Source organism: Phasianus colchicus, chromosome 3 (genome assembly GCF_987193195.1).
Source record: "Phasianus colchicus chromosome 3, bPhaCol1.hap1.1, whole genome shotgun sequence".
Lineage (NCBI taxonomy): Eukaryota > Metazoa > Chordata > Aves > Galliformes > Phasianidae > Phasianus > Phasianus colchicus.
In genome coordinates, this window is record NC_143438.1 from 15,887,924 (window position 1) to 15,912,843 (window position 24,920).

At 42.3% G+C, this 24,920-nt stretch overlaps 1 protein-coding gene across 5 annotated transcripts in view; it reads right to left on the bottom strand.

Moving 5' to 3' along the window:
• Positions 1-531: 531 nt before the first annotated feature.
• CDH20 (cadherin 20) overlaps positions 532-24,920 on the bottom strand; it is a 111,411-nt gene continuing 87,022 nt past the window's right edge. For all 5 annotated transcript variants that reach the window (XM_090137055.1, XM_031589250.2, XM_090137054.1 and 2 more), the window contains 8 exons: positions 22,966-23,133; positions 20,959-21,146; positions 17,524-17,777; positions 14,099-14,235; positions 11,475-11,596; positions 9,657-9,774; positions 3,407-3,658; positions 532-2,114 (listed from right to left, as the gene is read on the bottom strand). In XM_090137055.1, coding sequence (XP_089993181.1) covers positions 1,615-2,114; positions 3,407-3,658; positions 9,657-9,774; positions 11,475-11,596; positions 14,099-14,235; positions 17,524-17,777; positions 20,959-21,146; positions 22,966-23,133 — 1,739 coding nt within the window. In that variant the 3' untranslated portion in view covers positions 532-1,614. The remainder of the gene's footprint in view (positions 2,115-3,406; positions 3,659-9,656; positions 9,775-11,474; positions 11,597-14,098; positions 14,236-17,523; positions 17,778-20,958; positions 21,147-22,965; positions 23,134-24,920) is intronic.

Consider the following 24,920-nt stretch of genomic DNA (forward strand, 5'->3'; position numbering starts at 1 on the left):
TTCTCCAGAGGTGTAAAGCCTTAGTTCCAGTTGAGATGAAGAGGGTTCTTATCAAGAAAGAAACCAGTAAATGCTACTGCAGACTGTTCTGCTTCAGAAGATAAGATCCAGGCTCAAAACTTCATCTGCACAGTAAAATGGATCATGAATGACTATCGTGTGTTGTGGACTGTCTTGTCAGGTTTCTGAAGGCATGAGTTTCTTTTAGGGCTGTGTAACTGGTTTCTGGATTCTTATTGACCCAGCTGTAATGTTAAAAAAGAAAATAGACTTCCTTGGTTCAGAAGTGTTAATTGCTCTGATGGGCTGGGCACGGGCTGATTCACTGCTAAGGGCACTGTCCAAGCCAATGCCAATAAAAGCAGGAGGCAGTCTGCTCAAACCTAAAAACTGAAGGCTTGTATCCTCGATGCAAACCATTTCTTTTTGGTGCCCAAGGCAGGTGACAATAAAGCCACAGATAAGCACTAACTGCTGTTTGCAAGGTAGTCAATAAATTGCCATCAGACTTTCCCTTCTGTTTAACTTTTATTAAAAGAGGTGCTAAGGTACTGTACTGTATGCAGTACATCATATTTATTACCAAAATTAACAAATATACAAAACTTATACATGTAATTTTCTTACATCCATTTATTGGTCTATAATACTGCATTTGTTCAAGTAGGTTATCTACAGTATGTAAACATCCCTTGGATTGACCTCACACAGATTAGGAAAGCCCATCTAACCCATGTAGTTACCAAATATAGCTTTTTCTTTTTTTAAATTTATTTGGCTTTCATTGGTAGAATCTAATCTTCACATTTGGCACATGGAAGAGACATCTACAGTGCAAAAGAGGCAGATCTTCTGTTTTTGTTCTGAGCAGTTTAGCAGTGTCGTGGTTTTAAAGAGCTGGGAGGAGAATAAATTTACACAAACTCAATAGGAGATGGATTAGTATTAATGTCAATGACTCATAGATCAGCCATTAAACTAGAGCAGAAAGTCAAAGCCTTTTCCCCGGCTCTCTAAGCCAGGTGAAAAAAAAATCTCAGCCTTGCTTCTAAAGATTTAGGAAAGGACTCTGTTAGCAACAAGGAAAGGAGGTTTAGTTTACAAAGAGCCCTATGAGATTCCAGTTTCAATTTTCTGCTTTGTGTTTTTTTTCTCTTGTTAGCAAGCATGTCTTTTTTTATTTATTTTTTTCTCCTACAATGGGGAAAAATAACCAATGAGGAACCAGTCTTCTGTGAGTTGGAGATTACAATTGGTGTTTACAGGTCTTTGAACCCAGACATACAGAGCTCAGTAAGCTGCCATGTGTAAGAGAGAGAAAGAGGGAGGGAGAGAATAATGTCATTATATTCCAGGGGTGGAGCTTTCCAATTTTTCTGTAGAAAAACAGGAAAAACTTTCTTCCTTCTGCTTCTCATTGCTTCAAAATATGACTTAATTTAACCAAGTAAAGCTGATCCAGAGAGACCTTCATTCACACTCTTCTTCCCATTCTCATTTGAGCACGGTATTGCTATTTTAGGAGGCCTCACCCATGTCCATGGAAGCATCTGATGAGAATGGATCTAATCGGACGCCATTTCACACGGAAACCCCTCTGCAATTCCTTGTCCATTACCACAGGGCCCCGCTGCTGTCCGTGGCACCATACATCTCAGCCAGCTTTTTGAAGCGCGGCCCCCAGTCCGTCAGGTAGTCGTAGCTCTGGTCTGAGTCTGTCGTCACCGACTGTAGGGAGCTGAGTGACTCTGCCACCGAGCCGTTCCCTTCAAACATATATGTCTGGAGGGAGTCGAAGGGAGGAGCCCAGAGGTCCATGTCAGCCTCATACAGCTTGGCGAGCACATAATTGTGGACATTGTTGTCCATGATGCACGCCTGAGGCACGTATCTGGAGAGACTCTCTATTTCAGGGAGCATGTCCTGCCTGTTTTTCACCACAAGCTGGGCCTCCCGCGGGTTCCACATGGCGGCGATATCAAAGGCCTCAGTGTCCTCCTCCCCGCCGCCTTCATCATCGTACCTGACGATGTTCTCATGGATGTTCTCCTCCTCGTCTATGATGTATGGCTGCTTCCGCTGGCGCCGCATGGAGAGGATGAGGAGCACCAGCACTGTGGGAGGCAACCGAAACATGGGGCCATCAGTAACAGGGCAGATCTTGCAAAGTCTTTATGCCCGAGGCAGCCCCTCGGATATAAAGAGCTGTGATGTTTGCAGGTGGAGGGATGCAGATATCTGCCTGAGATCGGTGTCTCGAGGTCCTGCTAACCTGTCTCTTAGCTTACCTTAGGTCTTAACTCTTGGTCACAAGACTAGGGACAACGCTTGGGACAAATCCAGCCAGTAATGTTTGCAGTGTGGTACCTGAGATACTTTAAAGGTAGCCAGATCAAGTATCGGTAACTACTTATCTGCAGCAGCACACGGCTTCACAAAGATGGGTTTTTTTCTTTTCTTTCTGTTTTGTAGGTGGATTTGCAGCCTGCTTTAGGAAAGCTTCTTGGTCTGCGTGCTGCATGTGACATAAGTGGGGGAATGGTGCATCTTCCATCGTGATCTTACCATAGTGGTATGTCTCCCTGCATGGAAAATGGCTGAGGTAGCTCCTTCATCTGCTCCAAAACATTTCTGTTTATCTGAAAAATGCTGCTTTGGGCTGAGTAGAATTACTGCAGTTGCTCAGCAATACTGAGATGCAGATGATTCTTAGCATATACAGGCACCAAGTGGTCTTCACTGCAGAAAATGTACTGTCACTTCTTGACTATCTTCAGCTAGAACTCAGCAAGGGTTTTGAATGCTGAAAGTTTGGGTTGAGGCAACTAGACTTCTTTATAGAGATAGAACTTAAATTTTTTTTTTTTGTTTTTACTACTCTACTGCTCCTCAGACTGACCCTCTGAAATTTCAGGGAAAATGTGTTTTGAGTTGTAATATCTCACAACTCAAGAGATTGAACAAGGGAACAGAAGTTCTTTTAATACTAAAGGCTAACAGAGGAAATAGAAGGTCTGGGCAAAAAAACTCAAACAACCAAACAAAAAAGATGAAATATGTTTGTGGAAAGAGAACACATGGAAGATTCTCAGTTTTCTACTTCCTCTTGACATACTTCTTCTCATATAGCAGGGCCATATGAGACATCCTGGCACAATGGGGATCTGCCAGAATATTTGCAGGCTGTATTTTTTCCCCCATCTCTATACCCCTGTCTGAAGCAATATGGGGCCGACTACATCTGTTCCATGTTTTGGCCCTTTATATACATGTTTGTGTCAACATGTAACATGTATATACATGCATGTGTGTGCGTGTGCATGTGTATCCTTCATCTTTAGTACATCAGCAACCCCCTGGCCAGGATAGAAGAGCTCATCCTCCCAAGAAGCAGACAAAGCTTTACCTAGCAGGACAAATATGCAGGCGAGGATTGCAATGAGAGCTCCTCTGCTCAGGCTGACGGGGAGGACGTAAGCCTCAGCATTGCAGGACATCACCATGCCGCCTTCGTCACAGCTGCACACGTGCACTGTCAGCGTGCCTGTGCTGCTCAGCACAGGGCGGCCGTTGTCGCTGATCAGGATGGGGAGGTAAAAGATGTTCTGCTCGTGCTGTCTGAAGCCAGAGCGCCTTGTCAAAATCCACGCCGTGTTGTCTATGGGTGGAAAACAAATGGAGAGAAAAGAAGAACAAATATATTCATCAGAAAAAGAGGTTTAAAAAAAATCAGCCCTAGACCCACATCCATTTGTCTTCCCTCTTTTTTTTTTCCTTATCCTTTTTTAAGAAACAGTTTGTCACTAATCAGCGTTTTGCCTCTGCCTCTCATATTTCAATATCTTCTGAGGCCACAGCTCAAAAACTGCAAGGCATGCACACCTTACGAGTTGCTTTTACCCTTTCTGACTTAAAGTGCCCAGAGCAAACTCCCAGCCTTCAGTTTTAGCTAGAAGAGCTCACAGAAAGCAGGATGGAAATGAATAGTTGAAGGAAATTTGTTATCCCTGTTTGTTCTTGCTCAGCACCTTTTCTAGACATGGCTCTTAAGAGCTGCCACCATTTTGTAGATGCTGGTGTATAGCCCTTGCAGACATGTTCAGGTTGTCTTTATGGTTTTTGATACATGGCACGGCCATCTGCTTGAGGCAACAAGAAGACAGGGAACAAAGGAACAAAAGATAACAAAAATGACAGCTGGTTATCCTAAAGAGCAGTGAGTTGAAAATTTTGCAACTAAACATTTTTTTCAGTGAAAAATATGTGCAATTTCATCAGCACTTTTGCCATTAGAAAAAGTCAGAGTACTTTGTCATAATTGTCAAAATTGTTCTGCTTTAATTTGACCTTCTGCCACCTGATTTTTATTAGAACTTGAAACAAAAAGGGTTGAAATGATGCTGCAGAAACAAAGGTGTAAGAGAGTGACCTAAGAGGAGATTGTCTTTAATTTTCACGTTGAGGGAAATTCCTTCATCTGGCACTTTTCCTCCATATATGTGTGTGTGTGTATGTGTATATATACATAAAAGAACAGGGCTATGTATATATACTTAATGTCAGGATTTCCAATGGCTTCAGAATTCCTGTCTACCTTCTCCCTCAAATTCCTAAAACTGTGCACTGAGTTTCCTCGTAAGAAGGAGAGTGGATTCAGGGCTTTGTTCTCCTCAAGTATTATCTCAGAAATACCATGGCAAATTCTTTGGAGGTCAGTGTATTTTGCCTTACTGGCTTTTAAGCTTTGTGGCCTTAGAGACTTTGGGAAAGAGCAAGGCTGAATTGAATGTCTCCAATATGATTTGGCCCACTGGGGCATCTAAAAGAACCTGCAGGAAAGTTGGCACATCTTACAAACATGTTTGCAAATCCTGGGCCAGCAAAGATAGGTAGAGAACAAAGGATCTTTTTTCTCTTTTGGCAGACCTACAAACCCTGACCATGCACAGTGTTGCTGTGAGATTTTGGGGATTTGAGCTTCATGCAGTTTCTTTTACTACTTAGTTTTGTTGCCTGTTCCCTGGGTTCAAAAGAGGCTGTGGTCTGGCTATCTGCATCTTTAGGTTGCTTCCAGCATACATGTGCTGTGCTTGGAAATGCAGGATGTCAATCAGCTGGTCCTTGCTGGGTTGGCACAATGGAGCTGGCTGCCTGGAACCAGCCAGTAATGCAATCACAAGTAAACTCTGAAAAAAAACATGATACCAACAACTGATTGTTTAATTTCCACCCCTACGATTCTATAATTATTTCCATGTCAACTCACTGCTAAAATTAAAATCTTTGGTGATTTTCTTCAGTGCAGAGACTGATTGACTTGCAGGTTAATCAGCAATATCAGAAAGTATTTGATGGCCTTTAGGAGTGAGATTATGAGCTTTATATACAGCCAGCTTTGGAATGTATGCAAATTCAAGATGGACTCTTTATGCTTCCCTGCCAGACTTAAACTATGCTGCAAGTTCCATATTTTGTGCTGCGAAGCTCTCAACATCAGGCAATACTGGTGTATGCAAGTACTGAGAGTCAGGCTCCATAGTTTGTTTTTAAAAGCAATCTCAGGATCTTTCACGCCTTATATATCCATGACATTTCAAGCTTTTGCTCTGAAAGTGTAAAACACTGAAGTGCACCTGTGCCTGCTACAAAACTGTAGCATCTCCTTAAATCATGGGATCCCAAGAGCTGGGGCTTTGAGAAGAACCACCAAATAGCACCAGATGCAGGATGAAATCCCCAAGGTTGCTTAAAATGGATGATGTTTGAGCTTTTGCTGATTTTACCATCCTTCAATAGGCTGTGCTGCTCTGAATGAGTGCAGCAGGTGTGACAGATGCAGACACATTTTCAGCATCATGTCCTAAGACCCAGCAGAGATCAGTGCCCTACAACTCCTGAACAAGGGCTCCCCACTGTGAGCCCCACACTCCTCCCTCTCCTGGGACACATACAAGTGCTTTCATTCCTTTTTCAGGCTACGTGCCCTCCAGTACATGCTGCCCAGCTATCAATACCATATCTTTTCATTATTTGGCCTGTTGTGGCATGAGAAAAAGCAACCCAAAGGGCAGAAAATGACAAAATGTCTGGATTTATATTGCACTTCAGGCATCTTAGCAGTGCAGTGGTTTGGTTGCCTTTCTCTTTCCTGGGTGAAAGACTCATGCTGTTTAAACTGGCCTGTAACAGAAGTCATAAATTTCACTTAGGTGACAGCAAACCTTCATTTTATGTGAAACTGCTCTTTGTGAAGGAAAAAGGCTTCATTATTCTGGAGCTGGCCATACTTTGCCTGTAGAAGAAATCACGGGCAGTGATTCAAGTTGTGCAAAATCACTTAGGAGAGACCTCAAGAGTTTTTAACCATATATATATATATATATTCTTTTTTTCAGGCTAAAAAACAAGTTTCTGTAATCAAATATTGAAGGGTATATGTATATATATACATATAACTTTACTGTGATGTGCTGATCCTATCACATAGATCCTAAATATTCTTGGCCATATGGTTCTCTGGGTGTCTGTCAGCATTATGTTTCAGCCCTTTTGCTCTGTTTTGCTCTGTACTAGCATCTACATAAGTCATCCCTAAGGAATCACTGTACCTGTTACACCACAATGGCAATATGCTGGTGCCAGAGCTTGTTGTGTGATTCATCAGAAGCCAGTGCTATTTGATGTGCTGCTGCACTGCAAAGGACGTGATAGAATGTGAAGCAGCATGGCAGAAACTGGAATGTACTATTTTCTTCTAAATTTGATATCTGCTAAGTAAGTCCTAGCCATCGACACAACAAGGCCTGAGTGAACATGATAGCCTTATTATATTAAAAGTAAATTAATTTAAAAAGCACAATAAGAATGCACAATACTTTTGCATCCAGCTTCCAGTACAGCATTGCTGTCTCGCAGAGGACTGGATGATATCAGTTAGCTACCACACTGAGCAGAGGCATTGTAGAGCACAATATGTATCCCTGCACCCCTGAGATTGGTGTCAACGTGAGAACTATCCTTCTGGCCATTCTGACTGGTTTGCTTGGGAGAGCAAGCCTTAGAGCCTCTCCTCCCTGACATTTTAATTGAAATGCAAGAGAGAGGACTTCCAGGGACTTCCACTGATGGTCCTGATGGTGGTATGACACCAATGCCTGCACCCATCCAAGTGACTACTCTCTTCATTAATTCCTATTACCCTCAAATGGAGGGCAGCAGATAAAAGCCAAGAAGAGACCAGCTCAAAGTTTAGTCTGGATATTTAGTAAGCTTATTTTATTGCTCATCCCATTCTTACAGCAAGCCTCTTTTACCAACTCTTTCCCAGCACTATCTTACCCAGATTTAGAAGTGGGACAAAGACAGCTCACTGATGCCCTCTAACAGTAACCAAAGAGAAGGGAGAACTCAGCTCAGTTCCCTGCTTCATCACATATTTCATACATGTCCTTGAGAAGTAATTCAGGCCCTAATCTTTGCTGATACTTGCATGTGTATTGCCCTCTGATTTCACCAGACTCAAAGGGAACCAGGCATGTAAGTAGATTAATTTCTCCTCACCCCAGATCCCTGTCTACAAAGTGGAGACAATAGGATTTCTCTATCTGCCAAAGCTAGGGGGAGAATGAATAGCCTAAAGTAGTTCTCAGAGACTGTAATAAGAAGGGTCAAAGAAATATGTAAAGCAGCTCATCAGAATGTGAACTGTGATCTATTTGTTACTCGAGTTTTCATTGCTGCGAAGATGGCTTGACGTCTTGCAGTTTTTCTTACTGCTGAATGGCACAACCAACTAATTAGCACAACTGCTGATCTGAACAGTGTCTTCCCACAGCCAGGAAAGCATTGCTGTCTCATGGTTAGATGCACAGGCTGCAACGAGCAAGGCAGGTTCCATTCCTTGTCTTGCCATTCTGTGACATGCAGTATATCTTTGCCTTCGGTGACTAAATCTTATAATTTATGAAGTACTTAGTGGTCCCTGGATGAAAATATAAATATAAATTATTGGTACTGAAACAACTACTGCACTCCAAATTGCCAAGGCAGTAAATTAACCCTTAATGTGTATATTTCAAATAGTCAGTGGTATGATACTTCACGTTTTTATTTCAGATTTGTAACCAACAGTACCCTGTGCTTCTCATGATATGTAGCTCTGGAAAACTGGTATTTTACAAAAAGCAGAAGGCACAGCCATTCAGTCACTGCTGTCACTATTAATTACAGCATGTATGGCCTTAGACAGAAAAAATGCATCTGATGGTGGGAATTATGTGTTTCCTTTTTTAGAACAATGCCTTCAGGATAGAATGAGCCTAGACTGCCAAATGTTTTAGCAATGGTCGTGTTTTATCTTCTAATGTATTTTGGCAATATATGTTCAAAAGTAAAAAAAAAAAAAAAAGGAAAAGAGAGAATGAGAGATAAAAATGCAAGAAGTGGTGTGGTGAGACTTCAGGGACTCTGAAGGATAAAATGGTTCTGGGATGTAAAAGCACTAGCATGCTGTGAAGGAGAGCTCCAGCCTCTGCAAGAAGCATCTTTTAAGATATACTTGGTTAGCGATGGAAGAAGATTGTTTATTAGCCATTAGGTTACTCTTTCATATGCTTGCAAGAGGCACAGATGGGGGCTTATGGAAACAAGTGTGACAAGTAGGCATGTGTGCTCATGTGGGAGTAGGATCAGCACTATGCCTGGAGAAAAGGTCACAGATGCTGCAGGTGCCTCTATCCCCATTTCTAATAGCATTCCTTGCTGGTTTGTGGTTCTTTGCACTCTCCTACTGACACCACATCAACTTTTGGTGCTCTGCACTGGGTTATTCAAGGTCATCTCTCTTTTTTTTTTGCGGAAGGCAGCTGTGGACTTCACTTCTGCACCCTCGTTTGCCCACAAAGATCCGCTATCAGTTAGAGACATGTGAATGCATGCTCACAACAGAGTTTTCCTTCAGGCTCCAAAACCACCAAAACTTCCCTAAAAGAAGTGAATTTCACTGGTGAGGATACACAAATGCCAGCCCTTTGCCACGAGTCTCCCCACTGGTATTTCAGTTTCTGCTGAAACATTTTACATAGACATTTAGCTGTATTTCAAATTACTCCCTAAGGCCTGGCATCTCTCCCCACCTCCCTGCCTTTCCTAGGCAGTAAATGAGAATATGCATAGAGGAAGAAAAAAAGTGCTTGAGGAAAAAGATGGAAACAATATGAGAAACTTCCATTTCAGTGCCTGGAAGAAAATAAGAAGAGTACAAAAAAGAGCAACATAATTCCCTTCAGATTTGTATCCTCATTCCAGTTTCTAGCCTACCTTTAAGCATCTCCTTTTCAATGAATACGATTTCCACCCTAGTAATCCAAGATGCCTGCAGCCTGACCACAAGACCTGAATTTGCACAAAACACTGACACATTTCCTCAAAGAAGAAAAGGGGGCCTATTGCTAGAGACTACTTATAGAGAAGAAAATATCATATAACCTTCAAATGTATTAAGAAAGATGTCATTTTATCATTGCCTTTAAGGAGCAGGTGTCACTTGGTATTATTTGAAACGGCAGTCTTATCACACACTGTAAGTTGCAGACTCTCGAGCCCAACTTGGACATTAGAAATTAGAGTAGCTAACTGTCCACGTCTGCTCTGATTACCTTGATTGTCCCTCAGAGTAAAGTTGGGGTTGTTGGCTGCCTCTGGAGCCAGGCTGTAGTAGAAGTGCTGACCCTCCTGTGGGTCATCCCGGTCAATGGCGCTCACTGTCTGGATCAGCTGCACAATACAAGAACAAGCAGAAGCAGGTGAGAAGCTATATATGCCTCATGTAAACAAATAAACAATAAACATTATTTATATTTATGTATGTAAATATAAGCAACCTGGGATAAAACTGCCTTGCAGGTTTCATTTTATTTTGCTATCACTCTGCAAATCACTTTTAAACGAAGGAGGAGATAATTTGGTTCAGATAAAACTTTTCCCCCATGTGTCTATCTTTTGTCATACCTTTTCTTTTGAGAACCCAGGGTGTTCAGAAAATACACCATGCTTTAGAGAGCTTGTAAGAAAGCCCAAACATATTTTCAGCTTCGTTTTGCAGGTAGAAAAAGACTTGAGGTTGGTTCCTTTTATCATTAAGCTCTTCCGAAAAACCAGTGGAAAACAAAGAGAAAATGCAACCACACAGATGCTTTGTATGAGCAACAAATAAAACAAAGGAAAGAAACTAAGACAATAATAAATCCAAGAGGTTTGTCAACTCACTTACAGAGGTTTAGAATCATAGAACTATTAAGGTTGGAAAAGACCACTAAGGTCATCTAATCCAACTGCTAACCCATCCCCACCGTGCTGTGTTCCTCACTGATGCATCTACATGTTTCTTGAGCACCTCCAGGGCAAAGACTCCACCATCTCCCTGGGCAGCCTGTGCCAGTGTCTTATTCCTCTTCCAGAAAAGAAGTTTCCCTAATATCCAAAACCTGACACTCCTTTCAAAACCAGCAAAATGTCTGGGCAATGATTTTTATTCCTTATGTTCTTTATTAAGTTAGTAGGATGAAATTATCCTGTATATGATTTTTAGTGAGCAGGTTGCCCCAGCAGTGAATAACTATTTCATTCTGTTTCACAGCAAGCTGGGAGGAGCCCAACTGAATGAACAGTGATATTGCTACCGTAATTTTTTCTTCATAAATAATCAGTTGTGCATCTGTGTGCTTATACTATGCTTATTAGCCATGCATTTGGAGACACAGGCCCCCACTGTGGCAGTGAAACAGCAGGTTGCATCCCACCAGCAATCAGCAGTAGAAATTGCAGTGCTATCAGCGAGGGTGAGCTCCTGTCCACAAGTGATACAGGCAGACCATGTTCAAGGGGCTTTGGAAGGGGTTGATGCAAAGAGGTATTATTGCTTGCTTGGAGATGTGGGTTCACAGTGTGCAGAACTGGGAGTCCTGTTTTAACTACGATACTCTGTAATCTCCAGTTCACAGCAGAATGGACTCAGTTTGCCACCCTTTGAAGCTGATGTAGCGTATTGTGTCCAGCTCCCATAAGTCGAGGTGATTAAGGCTCTTATAAATAGGGTCTTTTACAAGTAAGCCTTGCTGGTCATACACAGGCTGAGCTGACTCCGTGGCATTTCTTATAACGCTTGTCCTCTCTTTATTGCTGCTACAGGACACACTGGCTGCTTGCCTGCTGGCACCTGCCCAAGGGCAGGCTTTATTTCAGCAGTGAAATGTACTGTGCAGTGAGTTTGGAAACTACTATTGGAGAGAAAAGGGTGCTCTACATGATGCACACATCATTGTGATGTGCTTGCCCTTAGAAAGCAGCACAGGCAACCGCTCACGAGAGGTGCAATGTTTGGTTGGGCTAGCCCTGTTTTTTATTCCCATCCTGTTTGATGGGCTTTCTCACACCCTTGCCCCCTGACAGTCCCCGCCATCCCCAGCATTTCTCACCTGTCCTGCTTTGGCATTTTCACAAACAAAAGCTTCGTAGAACCTTGCAAACTCTGGCGCGTTGTCGTTCACATCCAGGACTTTCACCATGACAGAGACACTGCCAACCTGGGAGGGGTTGTCTGGAAGGAGGGGGGACAATGTGAGGAAAGGCAAAACATGGCAAAGGAAAGGGCTAGCTCCCCACTCTGCTGATGAGCTACAGTAGCCTTTTTACTACTGATTCCCATTAAATTACTTTTTTTCCATCAGAGACTGCAGTCACTTGCTTATTGTATGACACAGAACGAAGCTGCAAATGCTACTCTATCTATCCTGGCTTTCCATCTGGTCACATCATTTTCAAATTCTTTTGGATACAAAAGGCTTCAACTCGGTTCAGTCAAAGAGGAATATTTCTATAGTAAAGTTTTAGACAGTGCCCTGCAGTCACAGCTTTGGCTGGGAAATGCTGCTTGTTGAGCCTCCATACCAGTAGCGTGAGTTATGCTGAGGCTGTTTTTAAGGACAGGCTTTTTATTTGGAGCTTGTTGGAAACAGTACTTCTGCATTTCAGGTATCTTTCTGCTCAGAATTTATATTCCTTGAACACAAAAATATTGTGTCAAGTTTTTTTTTGCTACTTTGTACAGGGGGTTAAAATGCAATAACACATGAAATGGTACAGAAAAGATTTCACTGAGGCTTAAAATTGCAATGAAAATTTCACATTCTGGATGACATCATTTGTGATATTTCTGTCCACTGGTTCATTAGCTCTTTTGCCCAGTATATTCAGACATCATTTCACATCTCTTCACAGTTTCCAAACTCGGTAGCCACAGAGTACATTTTATTTTACTGTCTTTTTCTGCCCCAGAACAACTTTTTCCCCTCATTAAAAGATAAAATGAAACTCTAAGAGGAAAGAGAAAAAGAAAATCATGATTAGGAGATAAGAAAGGGAGCAAAAATCTAGAAATTTCTTTAAAACTAAGCTTGTCTGAGCCATAAACTGTCATGCATAGATCTCCAAATATATCTCATTTTATAGCATAAAATGATGTGTTCGTATAAACAATAATTTCCTTACACTCTGGAATTTTCTTGCAAGTTCAATGGGCCAAATCCATAACGTGTGTTACATTGTGTCAATGAGATAATACTCTTATACTATACTGTTTCTTTCTGATATATAATTTCAACCTTCGGCTTTCCACATACCCATACATATCTCGCTCACACACCTGCCACATGAGCGCCTGCATTTATACTCAATAACATTCACCTGACTTCTGAAACAAGAAGCTTCAGGAGTGCACAGCTGTGGCATTTCTGAAGCTAAGTTAAAATATTGTGCTGCACATGTATACAGTGCAAAACCAGCAGAGGAGGCAGGGAGGGTGAGTCAAAGGAAGAAAGACATCATCGGACTGCTCTCGCTTTGTGGTGCGGCTACAGGGGCAGCTTCTAAGGACTTCCAAGGCAGTGTGCATCTACATGGAACTGTGATGACCATCAGTGGCTGAAAATAAAGCTAGCATTGAGACAGATGGGGTGAGATCCCATCATGTCACCAGCCGCTCTCGCTACTAAAAATGCAACAGGAAAGCTTTGTAGGCTGTTCCAGCATGCAAACGTGTGGCAGATTTCCCCCTGACTCCTGTGAAATATTCTCCCTGCTAACTTTAAGTTGATTGGTTGGTTTTGGGACAGCTTCTCACAATTTGTTTCCTTTCAAACTGCCTCAAATCCCTGGTGCAGCCTGGATGTAACAGAAGCTTCTTCAGAGATGAGGAATGGCTCAGCTTTTGGCAGCAAGCTTCTGGAAGACTGCTGCTCCTCTGCCAATGAACTGAAATCCTGACCAAAAGCTGTGTGGAACAAAGAGATTTCAAGTGAAGACTGGGTGAATCTTATTTGCTCATATATCGTAAGCTCCTTTATGAAGCTCACATTTGTGAGTATTCCAAACTGAGTACCATTTTTCATTGTGTTGCTATGAAATGACCAGCATCTCCTTGTTCCACACAGCCTTGTAAATATCTGGTGGGAGTGAATCCTGAGCTGAGTTTTAGTTCGCTGTAAAACCTGAGAGTCTATTAAGTTCCACTTGCTGTGGGGTTTTCATACAAGAAGATCCCACAGCACTCTCCACAAATCATCCATGCAGAGAGCAGATGGTGGTGCCACTCACTCGCTACTGGCCCAGAGCAGATTTCCAGCAGCAAATCAGTAGTAAAGAATCATTGCTGCCTGCCATCCCTGCACCATGCGGTCCTCGCAGGTAGGACTGGCAGCTCTGGCAGCTGCACAGCCTTTGCACCTGCCCAGTCCTTCTGGAGAAACAGAGCTCTCACAGAGACATATTTCAGGAAGAGTTTTAAATAAATCCCTAGAATACTAATGAAAAGAAAAAAAATGCACTCTGCATTTAATTGCCAGCCTCCCGTTTTCCCAGCACCTTGTGAAAAGAAGCATAAGAAATTAATAAAATATAGCACTGGCTTGCTGGTATCTGAGAAGTAACTCAATGTCACTTCCCCTTCAATACATAAGGTCCTATAAATTGCTGAATCCTGGTCTTTCAGCCTGCTTTGTCTATTACATCTCTATAATCTGTGCACAGTCTGCATTCTCCTTACTCAGCTCCATGGCCAGCACTGTGATGTTGTGCCAGGAAACGTCCTCCCGGTCCAGAGGTCTTGCAGTCATCAGTGCTCCTGAAGTGATGTCAACATAGAAGAACCTCCCCGGATCACTGCTCCTGTCAATCGAGTACCTGCAAGAGTACATATTGAAAGCATTTTGTAACTCCTGTGAGACCTGACAGCAGCCTTTCAATATCTAAAATGGGGCTATAAGGGACCTTGAGGCCTTATATACTGGGAATCCTATATAGCAAATCCACAACTCAGCTGTGTGCTCCAGTATAGGTACAGAGCAAGACACATGAAAAATGAGTAGTTTGCATGGCTAATGGCACGTAACAACGAGTACTGCTGGGATGGAGATGGAGGACAGGAAGATTTAGAGGAAGCAGCCTCAAAGCAAGACACAGCTCAGTATAGGAACATCTGCTTTACAGAGAAAATCTGTCAGTGAGGAGTGCAAGCTCTTTTTCTAAGCAAAATAATTATACCTTTCCCTTGGGCACAATTCAGACTGTTTGAAAATGACTTCATACCAACTCCTTCACTAGGCACTTGGGCTGAGGAGGAGGAACCACTCCCTTGATCTCGCTTTTACATTCTCGCTTCCTTCCAGTGGAATTAACTGCATTTGAACCCTGAACTGCCCTACTGACAGAGCCATGTCTTTGCAAGGGGGGATGTCAGGATTTTCCCATCAGTCATCGAGTTTTCCTTCAGCAGATGACAAGACTGGTGGCAAAGGCACGTTTGCAGGGTGTGTAACATACTCAATTATGTGCTTCAAATACTCTTACCAACAGTTTGTACCAGTTGCCTTCCTAGCTAATTATGTTAACATGGCAAGAGATCCTCTGGCAAAAGCTGCCCGTGTGCTTATGCAAATGCCACAGACTTGAACAGAGCCCGGACTTCTTCTCTCTTGGTTCTTTCTTCAAAGTTGATGGGAATTGAAAGCATTAGTCATAACAGATGCTGAGCAGGGCTTGCTGTCTGAATTTTCTCCTTTCAGCATAAGTGCATTCACTGGAACGAGAATGCCAGCCCAATCTTTATATAGTGATGCATTAAGCTGGGATATAAAGTACTGTTAGGTTATGCTGTTTCAGAAAAATGAAATAGGGTGGAAAGGCAGGCTTCCTTCCCTTTCACTCCCAATTCTTTCTACCTTTTCTTAAATAAAGAAATTTCTGAGGAATTTGATTTATTTGGGAAATATGTACGAGGGCTGCTATATTTTGCTATAATAATTATTTTTGCATGAGTCTATAAAAAGAATTTCCCTCTGACAGTTTAAGGCCAATGAGTATATGAAATTGAATACGGCCTTGAGATCAGTGGTGCAGTATTAATCACTGGTGTCAAGAAACACAGGTGGAGTCCTAGCCTGGATTCTGAATGTATGTTGTCCTGTTAATAAGGCCTGCTCCTACACACTCATTTCTATTGTACTCTGGAGGTAGTCTTCCTAAATCCCCTGACAACAATCAGTGTACTTCTCAGACAACGATGGTGTACTTATAGCAATTGGAAGTTCACAGTATGGGGGTCCAGAGCCCTGCTGAGATATGACCCGACTCCTGTAATTGAGAAAAAGGCCAAAGGACATGTCAGGTCTCAATTCTAATTTCAGATATATTCTGTCTTATGTAACGAGACAGGTATCTGGGATTCTCTTAGTTTGTTTTACCCTGTGCAAAGTGAAATTGGAGCAAGCCCAAAACATAGCCAGACTGATACAGCACAGAGTTGGTGTGGATGGAAGAAACCACATTAGAGGCAAGCAGTAGGAGAAGCAATACTTGACATTTGCATTTTAGTTAGCATTACAAGTGGTATTCAAATAGTATTTATTCTTATTTTTTTCTCTATCTCAGTCTTTCACATTTGTATGTACAAGGTGTGGAGGAAGAAAGAAAGGAAAGTGGTGGGAAGGGAGGAAGATAGGAAGTAAAGAAAGAAGAAAGGTGGGACAGAAAAAAGTTACAGAGGAATCTCTAAAATGTGGAACTTGTTTTTAAATATCCTTGGCCATGCCTTCTATGCTTTCTAGAGTGCTTTTCCATCACAGGTAGTCACTGGAAAGCTCTCAAGAAAACTAAGAGAAAACTCATTAAAAATAACAACGAACACTGCCAATACTCCACAGAATTATTTTTATACTATTTAAAGCAGATTAGCACAAAGCTGTTTGTGCTGCAGTGTCCGGATAATGCTAGACGGCTATCAGCAAAATAGATGCAGGCAGAAAAAAAAGTTTAGGGTAATGAAGCTGTGCTGCAGACAGTATAACAGTTTAGTTTTACTCAGTAATTTGAAACAATGTCATGAGAAGTAGGATAGCTTTATAATGTAGGTAGAAAAAAGTAGGTATATTAAGTAGAAGAGATGAAAAACTTAATTACAGCAGTAACACATCAAGAAAAACAGGCTTTGTGTCTGCTTGCATCTCTCAGCTGAAGCCCATAGAGTTGCTCATATAGACTTCCCTTTCTTCAAAGACTCTCAATACTCAGTATTATGACTCTTACCAGTATTTCCCAGTACTGAGTACAGCTGAGTGCAGACTATTCGGAATCCAAACTGACACAGGTTCAGGGTCAGCACCCAAAGCACTTCTCAGGTGAGAGGAGCAGCTGACCTGCTGGGATTAGTAACTTGCAAGCACCTGGAGCTTCTGCAGGCAGTGAAAACCAGTAAGTGGGCTGGCCTCAGAGAAAATCAGTCTTCTCTGATAAATTGGGCTGGCTCAGCAGCCACCATGGAAAACAGTACTGCTATCATACAAAGCTGCCCTTATGGCTCCTTTCTGAGTTGTAGCTCTGCAGCTCCCATGGCTGTAAATACACCTTTTACCTTCCATAACTCCTTATAGGTACATTTAGCTCTGCAGCTTTGACCAGACACTATATAATTCAGTGGCTCATGCGTGCTCATTAGTATGCATTCAGACTACTCCAAATGTAGCTGTGCATTTGAGCTGTTGACAAAGACAGGTTGCAAATAGCAATGGTTTTGAAACAGAACGGGAAGAGAAAAGTGAGCTCATTACTTTCCCCTCAGTCCTACAGCAGATTCTCAGCAATGCTGTCAGTTTTGTTGTCAGACTGTGCCAGCAAAAGCACAAAGGTCTGGAGATTGTTTTTAATTTACTCTGTCAGGTCTTGCCTTGACCAGTTCATGGCAATGCTAGCTATGTGTGCCACAGAAAAAGCAAGGGTGAGCTCCTGCTTTGCTTTGCCGGTTGTAACCAGGCCTCTGTAGTATGAGATCTTGTTTGATTAAACTCACCGATGACTATCACAGGCTGGAAAGAAAGAGTCCTTCCCACCTGCCCTGCATCAGCCCCATCACCAATCAGTCCATCAACCAGAGGCATCAGGTAACAATCCTGGGGGACACAAGAAGAAAAGACAGACCTGATTGAATTGTTGGTCACATCCGGGTCCTTGGCAGAAATGATCTGTATGGTGGCCCCAATCTCCACATCCTCAGGCACCTCCACAAAGTAAAAACTGGGCTCGAAAACCGGAGGCTCATCCACATCCTCTACGCTGATGTGAACAGTGGTGGTGTCTCGGAAAGGACCCAGGTTCAGGAAGCGCATCTCCAGGTGGGGGTTGGCACCTTCTACTTTCAAGGTGTAGCTTTTCTTGCTCTCAAAGCTTAAAGGCTAAGGAGAAAAATCGGATCTATGATTAGGCCAGCTGCAGCACATGATTTAGTCCATATTTTAATCTTCAGAAGAAAAAGATGCCCTCTCATATAAGCTAATTCTTATCGTAAATAATAAATCTCTTCAATGAGTTTTATTCACAAGGGTAATAAAGATTAATATTTGCAGGTGGAAACAGAGCACTGAGTGACAGCTGTACTGGCAGTGGCAATGCCTGCATCTTGTTTTTAATTATTTTTGACAGTTGAACTGAAAAAAGTCAGTTTGCAATATGTATTCATACTGCAGTCACTTTAAAATGTGCATTCTTTCATTCTTCTTGCTATAATGAAAACAAGAGTGGCTGCAACACCCTGATATTGTGATTCACATTTTCATTCTACTCTGGGAAAAAAACAGAAATGAAAAAGAAAAACAGGCAGAAACAGGTAATTTGGGAGCATCTGAAAAGAGGCAAAGATGTGAGGAGCTGGTTCCTCAGAAATGGGCACTGGTGGCAGTCATGATGAGGAGGTCCCAGATCATGCATAAGAAGAGATGAGCTTTATCTGTTAGTACTTGCGTGAACTTGATTTCCTTTCTAGATAAAGTTATTTACTTGGGGATCCTGGGTATGGAAATAATAGATTCTGACACTGAAATTTTCTATAAATAAATCTTTAATTTCCCTCTATGCTCCTTTTCACAGATCCCTGAATTAAATGGAGCTTCTCTAAAACCTGCTTGGATTTAAATGGACAATTTCATATTTAATGTGCAATTTACCAATCCCAATAAGAGAAAACATGACAAGAATGACTGCATGGAACTTTTTCACCAGATTAAGTGCAATTTACAGAGGACACAGCCATATTTTTCCAAGCAGAAGTTACAAGCAATCATACAGGGATTAAATGATCACAGCCCTTTATTTCTGTATCTCAGGGAGTATTAATGCTGAAAGCCAGCACAAGTGGATCTCCTTAACACAGACCCTAAGCAGGATGGACTTTGTACCAGGGAAGAAATGTCCCCATTCTCAGGGTTGCCCAGTGGGATATCATACTCATTTTTGTTACGTGGATGGCTTTCAAAATGTGTGGCTGCATTTGTACAAATTGGAGTGCTGTATGTGGAACTACCAGTTCATTCAGACTCCAGTAAGACTATTCCTGTTCTCATCCAAAACCTTTGCTTTTTCCTTTCAGCTCTTTCACTTTGAAGACACATGACTAGACAGGGCAAGGAGCTGGGCAAGAAAATGGAGGTACAAGCAGATGATCCAAAACTTACTCCTGCTGCACTTAGTTCTCTTGGTGAATCAGTGGCTACAGCAGACATAGCACTTGTTAGCAAGGATTTACTAGATGTACAAATATATTACCCATTAGTACAGAGTCATTATGGTCTACCAATTGCGTATTTATGCATCGTAGAATAACAATAAATATATTCACACAATCAAGCAATAGTTATTGTCCATCTGGCAAGGAGTGTACAATGCAAAGCTGCTTGAATGTATATCAGGAAGGAGGCCATTCTATCTCCTGGATTCTCACATGAAGAAGATTGTGTGAGAAACACTGCACATAAACCAAAAAGCTGTTATAAAAAGAGCACTTAAATCACAGAAACACTTAAAAGCTATAAAACCCAACTATGTTAGGAAATATTTGCCTAGGGTTCTCAAGTTAGGAAAAAAAAAAAAGAAAAATTAAACACATGTGGTAGGCCACCACACTTCTGGGCTCAGACCACCTCAGTTTGCTTTGGCCTCCTTGACTGCCATGGCTTAGACTTCTGAGCCTTCCATGTACCTTCTGCTTTGGATGCATGGCTGTGTAAGGAGGGCACGCAGGCTGCCTCCTGCCGAGGACACAGCTGAGAGAAGAGAGGCCTTTTTTTCAAAGAATTCATTCTGGTTTTAGAAATTCTCTTTCCCTTTTTCCCCTTACTGTGATATTATTTTCTAACAATACCAACTGCATGACAATTTTTGGTTTTGGTTGCATAGCTCCAAAGGAAACTTTCCAATGTTTGGCTATCGATGATTGCAAGATTTCAAGCAGTGGCAGGTATAGATCACATTCTAAAGACATTTATATACAGTGGATGGATTGAGCAGTGTGATGTCAGTACATATCCAGTATGACTGATGTCATAAACTTTTTATAACTGCTTCTGGTACAAATTAACACCTAGTAAAGCTGTATTTAGGATAACCGATGTCACTCACACTAATTGACATATGTACTCCACATAAACTACTTTATGTCATCAATACATAAGTGAAAAATTCCAGTAGGGTTTTTATTCAACATTTGTTTTGTTCTAGCAAAACATTTAAACACACACTTAACTTTAGGGCTTAGTGCACATGAACAAGAGTTGGAGAGAAGTGACCATAAATACATGCTTAAATGCTTTGCTGTAGGGCACAGAGACTTGCAGGGTCAAATCAATCCCAGGTGTACTTCCATTTTAGCATACATTTTTGTCCCAGGCCATTTAAAGGGAGTATATATTCCCTTATTAGTACACCAGACATACACTTACTCAGAAATATGGTTACAATTTCGTAACCTAGAAGTACTTCTTGCACTTATGTAAGACTGTAGAATAAATATCCTATAGCAGGGAGTCTAAGCAGAAAGGTCTACTCCGTTCTCTATAGCCTGCGGTACCGAGCACTAGCAGCTTCACAGCTGCCATTTTAGAGACAGCTTCTTCCAGCCTAATTAGCATTTATGGATCTTCAAGCAGCAATTAAAAAAAAACCACTGCCTTGGTTTTATTGGTTTATAAATAATTCTAAGGCATGCTTTATTATTGTTTGTGGGACACCGGAGTGAAAAATGTGTATAGTTCAAATGCAAATATTGATCTAATTTCTTGCATTGTAGGATAATTAAGCTACAGAGAATATTTAAATAGATAAATAGTGAATCTGAATATTCCTTTGGTGGGAAAAGACATGTTTATGCTAGCGCTGTCCCTGCTTTTTAAAGGCTGCTCCTAGGAATGTGATCTGCTTTCATATTTTAGCAATGAATGTTAAAAAAATGCTGTTTTATAGCAGGAAAGGGGCTACTGCCATGCAACGGGAGCCAAGTAACTACACGCATAGGGGAATACTGCACACATAAAGTGTAACCAGGACCACTAGCTATAAATTACTATAAAAAGGAAACTTTACTACCTTTCTCACAGTTATGATGCCAACTTGGTAATTAGGATCGGTATTAATATCAAAGACATCCAGTCCATCTCCATCCACGAGGCTGTACTTCATCTCTGCATTAATGCCTTCGTCCAGGTCTTTAGCAACCACGCGGCCCACGGTGGAGCTGACAGGAGCAGACTCCAGCACACTCATCTGGTAGTGCTCTGCCACAAGAAGCAGGGAAAAAACAGAACAACAAGCTGTGAAAAGGAACCAGAAACTGCACAGTAATTCAAAAGGTGGCTCGAGATGGGCCATAATACCCCTAGTCTGAGGAATCTCTATGACCCTCCCCAGAGTGGACACAGCACAGTGTGATCGCCTTTAACAGACCACAGCCAGACTGAGTTGCCAGGGAATGTTTGGTGCAGGTGTTTGTCTTACCAACAGGTTTGCTCAAAGGGTTCTGTTCAAGATAGCAATAAAAGCAAAAACAGGAACTTCAGATGGAAAAATTGAGCAATTAGCACAGGCGGTGGTGCAGCTATTATCTATAGCAGGATACGAAACACAGTTAGTGGGAAAGACATACAACTGGAATAAACACACAAATGCTGAGCACCACGAATCCTTCCCCAAGTCTGCACAAACTTTTTCAGCCCTCGGCAGTGCTTTGAGAGCTCAGAAGCTTGCCTGTTCTTTCTCCCAAATTTAACTGTTACTCTATTCAAATGTACTGCCTCTCCCTACAAACCTGGCCTTGAGCACATTTAGCACATCACTAATTTGCTTAGCAGCAAAAGAAAGAACTTCAATTTTAAAAGTATGCTTTTAAAACTACACGTTTTAAAAATATAAATGCTTTCTCTAAAATACAGTTCTGCCATCCAACTTCATGTCCTCGCTGCACTTTCTCTGCCCAATTATTGTGCTTTACAAGGCAGATTAACACTAAGGGTAGGGTTTGATTTGTTCTCATTTTCCTTAACCTAGGCTTTGATATCAAAGTTGTAATTCATGCCATTTTCCAAACAGGATTGGCGATGATGTGTTCAGTAAGTTGTTCTCAAAGGAGAAGGAAAGTAGGAGTTGATGCTTCTTGCTGGTCTTTGTGGAGTGTTTTGATATATCAATGCCACATGCAGAAACAGATGGAGGAGAAGCAGAGCAACAAAAAGAACTGCAGGAGCTTTTGTTCCTCATCCAGATAAGAAAAACGGCAAGACTAAAATAGCTTGAGAACTGATCTATGCCACCAGAAAATTGACTTTTTTAAAAAAATAGAAATTTATCATCGGTCCTTTGGGACATTTACTACAAACAAATCTGATTTTTTTTCCTGATTTTTAAATGCAATATAATAGGTAAATTTGGCCTAAAATAATTAACACACACACACAAAAGAGCAAAAAACTGCAAATGTTGCTTTAAGACTTTGTAAAGACGAAGCGATGTTTCTGCTAAGAGTGGAGGTGTCTGTTTTCACATTCCATTAACTGTTGCTGTTGCATTTCTTATCGTTTAGCTGTATACTGCTGAGGTTTAGGGGAACCTTTACCAGAGAACAGCCTGTGGGACAGCCTGTGTGACGCCCACAGCTCAGTGACCAGACGCTCCCTGCAGTGGCCTGGCTGCAGTGTTGAATGCATTATCTTCCAAATTCCAGCACTGCCACATGGCCCTGATCTGACAGACAGCCTTTTGGAGATAGGACAAGGAGAGAACCAGGGCTGCTATTAGCAGCCAAAGGCAACGGCCATGAGCAGCCTTGGAATACAAAAGCTCTCATTCTCTCTTTTTTTAAATGTTGTCCTGTAAATTAATTTTCTACCCTGTGAAAAACAGGTTGCTTTTGATGATTTTGGCAGACAGAAACCATTGGAGGCTTCGTTTTGGTATTTTCTGAAGGAAAGTTCCTCCTTTGATCCAAAATCACGCTCATCTCTTGCTATTGCCACACCAGTTTACAAAGAGCTGAAATGGGACCAGACAGCAGTCATGCAGCGCTGCCCTTTTTGCCATCTTGACAGGGTGGATACTCACTCTGTGGAAATCTGGGTGGGTTGTCATTGACATCAGAGAGCGTGATGTTGACTGTGGTTGTTCCAGCTAATCCTCCCAGCTGTCCGCCCATATCCTTGGCCTGGACAATCACTTCGTAATACTCTTTTGCTTCTCTGTCCATGTTCATCAGAGCTGTCCTAATTAAGCCTGTGAGATTGAAAGGGGAAGTGGTTTGGGGAACAAAGGAGACAGCAGTTAGTGCACAAACGAGGCAGGGTGGTCCTGCTTCTGCAGTGTGCTCCCTACACAAAGCATCAGACAAGACTCTGCACTCATTCTCACCTTTGTTGGCACAGTAAAACTCACCCAAATTAAATCTAGGTCAACAGAAGGCATGAATTTTAAAGGAGCCCGGTTAAAACGCATCAGATGTGGGGCAGGCTGTCCATTCAAAATTAAAGGGCTGCCTTCCACGGCAGCTGGAGAAAGACTGTGGGAACACAGCGCGCTACGCTGAATTATGGCTGTGCTCAGGCTAAAAAAACTCTGCATAAAAGGTAGAAGTAATGGGATCAGAGAAAAGATACAGAGGTTTCCAGAGTGTCCTCCTGCACGCAGTCCTTGGGACAAGCTGACTGAAGTCCAACAGACACCTATGCCGGGGGCAACTAGAGTTTCACCTTGAAGGTCTTTTCCTACTGAAATGTCCTTAATTCTATGGGAAGGCGGGGGTTGGGGGGGGGGGGGTGGAGGTTGGCCGTCCCCTTCCTCGGGTGACACTACTGCGAGAGGACGTGAGGTGGCAGCAGCACTTCTCTTATGGAGGCTGCCAGCAGCCGGCTGGGGCAGGACGTGCTGCCGGGCACTGCGGCACCCAAAGCCATGGCTGCACTCTGGAACACATTCAGGGTGTCCCTCCACACGGCCCCCTCAGCCCCAGGCACCCACCCTGTCTGCATGGAGCAGCGTGCAGGGTGCATGCATCAGGGCACTGCCAGCTGGAGTGATCTCCTTTAGTCTTTATTTTAAGCAGGCGAGCAACGTATGGGTTTAATAAAAAAGCAGTAAAAAGATATTGCATTGGCAATTATCACTGGATGTAAAAGGAAAGAAATAGCGACCAGAACCGGGCAATTCACAGTGCACTATTTCAATTTTGCTGCCTGGAGTCCTTAAGAGTCTCATCCTGCAAAGTTGTGCAACTCCTCAACTCCTCAGTAATAGAAACAAGATGAAAATGCATAGCATTTTGGAATGTATTTTCTCTATAAGCAAAATTTTGTTGAGAATTCGTCCTCCTGTCTTGTCATTGAGAGAGAGTGAGTTATATCTGAAGAAGGAATCAGCACCTGCACTTGTGGCCTGTGGTCCAGCACGCCAACCCTGACAGTCATTCAGATTCCCACATACCGTCTGCTCCCAGTTCCCAAGTCCCCCTTCCTCCAAAAGGTTTGGCTTTTCTGGGAAAGCCCAGCACATAATTGGCGTGGTTTTTACAAAAAAGGAAAACACAGGTTTCTACAGGGCCCCTACACCTGGATACACAGCCTCACTGTGCAATGTTTGGAGGAGTGGCCTTGCACCTACCTCCTCCTGCTGCTGCACGCAATTGGTTGGCCAAAGAATGCTGAGGATGGTGATGAACCTTAAACCTTCTCTATGGCTATGGGAAGGACTCAGATCCTCAGATTCTCCAAAATCAGGTGTTGGCACTATTGCTTTTAGCAAATTGGACATGGCTTTTAAAAAATAGTAAAGAGTAAAGGTGATGTCCCTTCCGTTCCATAACAGCCAAATAGTTTCACAGGATGTGGGAGAATCAGGGACCTTTACCTACTACCTGACGGGATTTAAATCCACATCTTTAACCTTTTGGGGGAATTTGATCATGAACAGGCTGTAAAAGTACTCTGGAAAAGGACAGAGGCTCTTAGCCTTTCTTTGAATTGCTTTACATCTAGGTTAATGCAAAATACATGAGGTGAATGACAGAA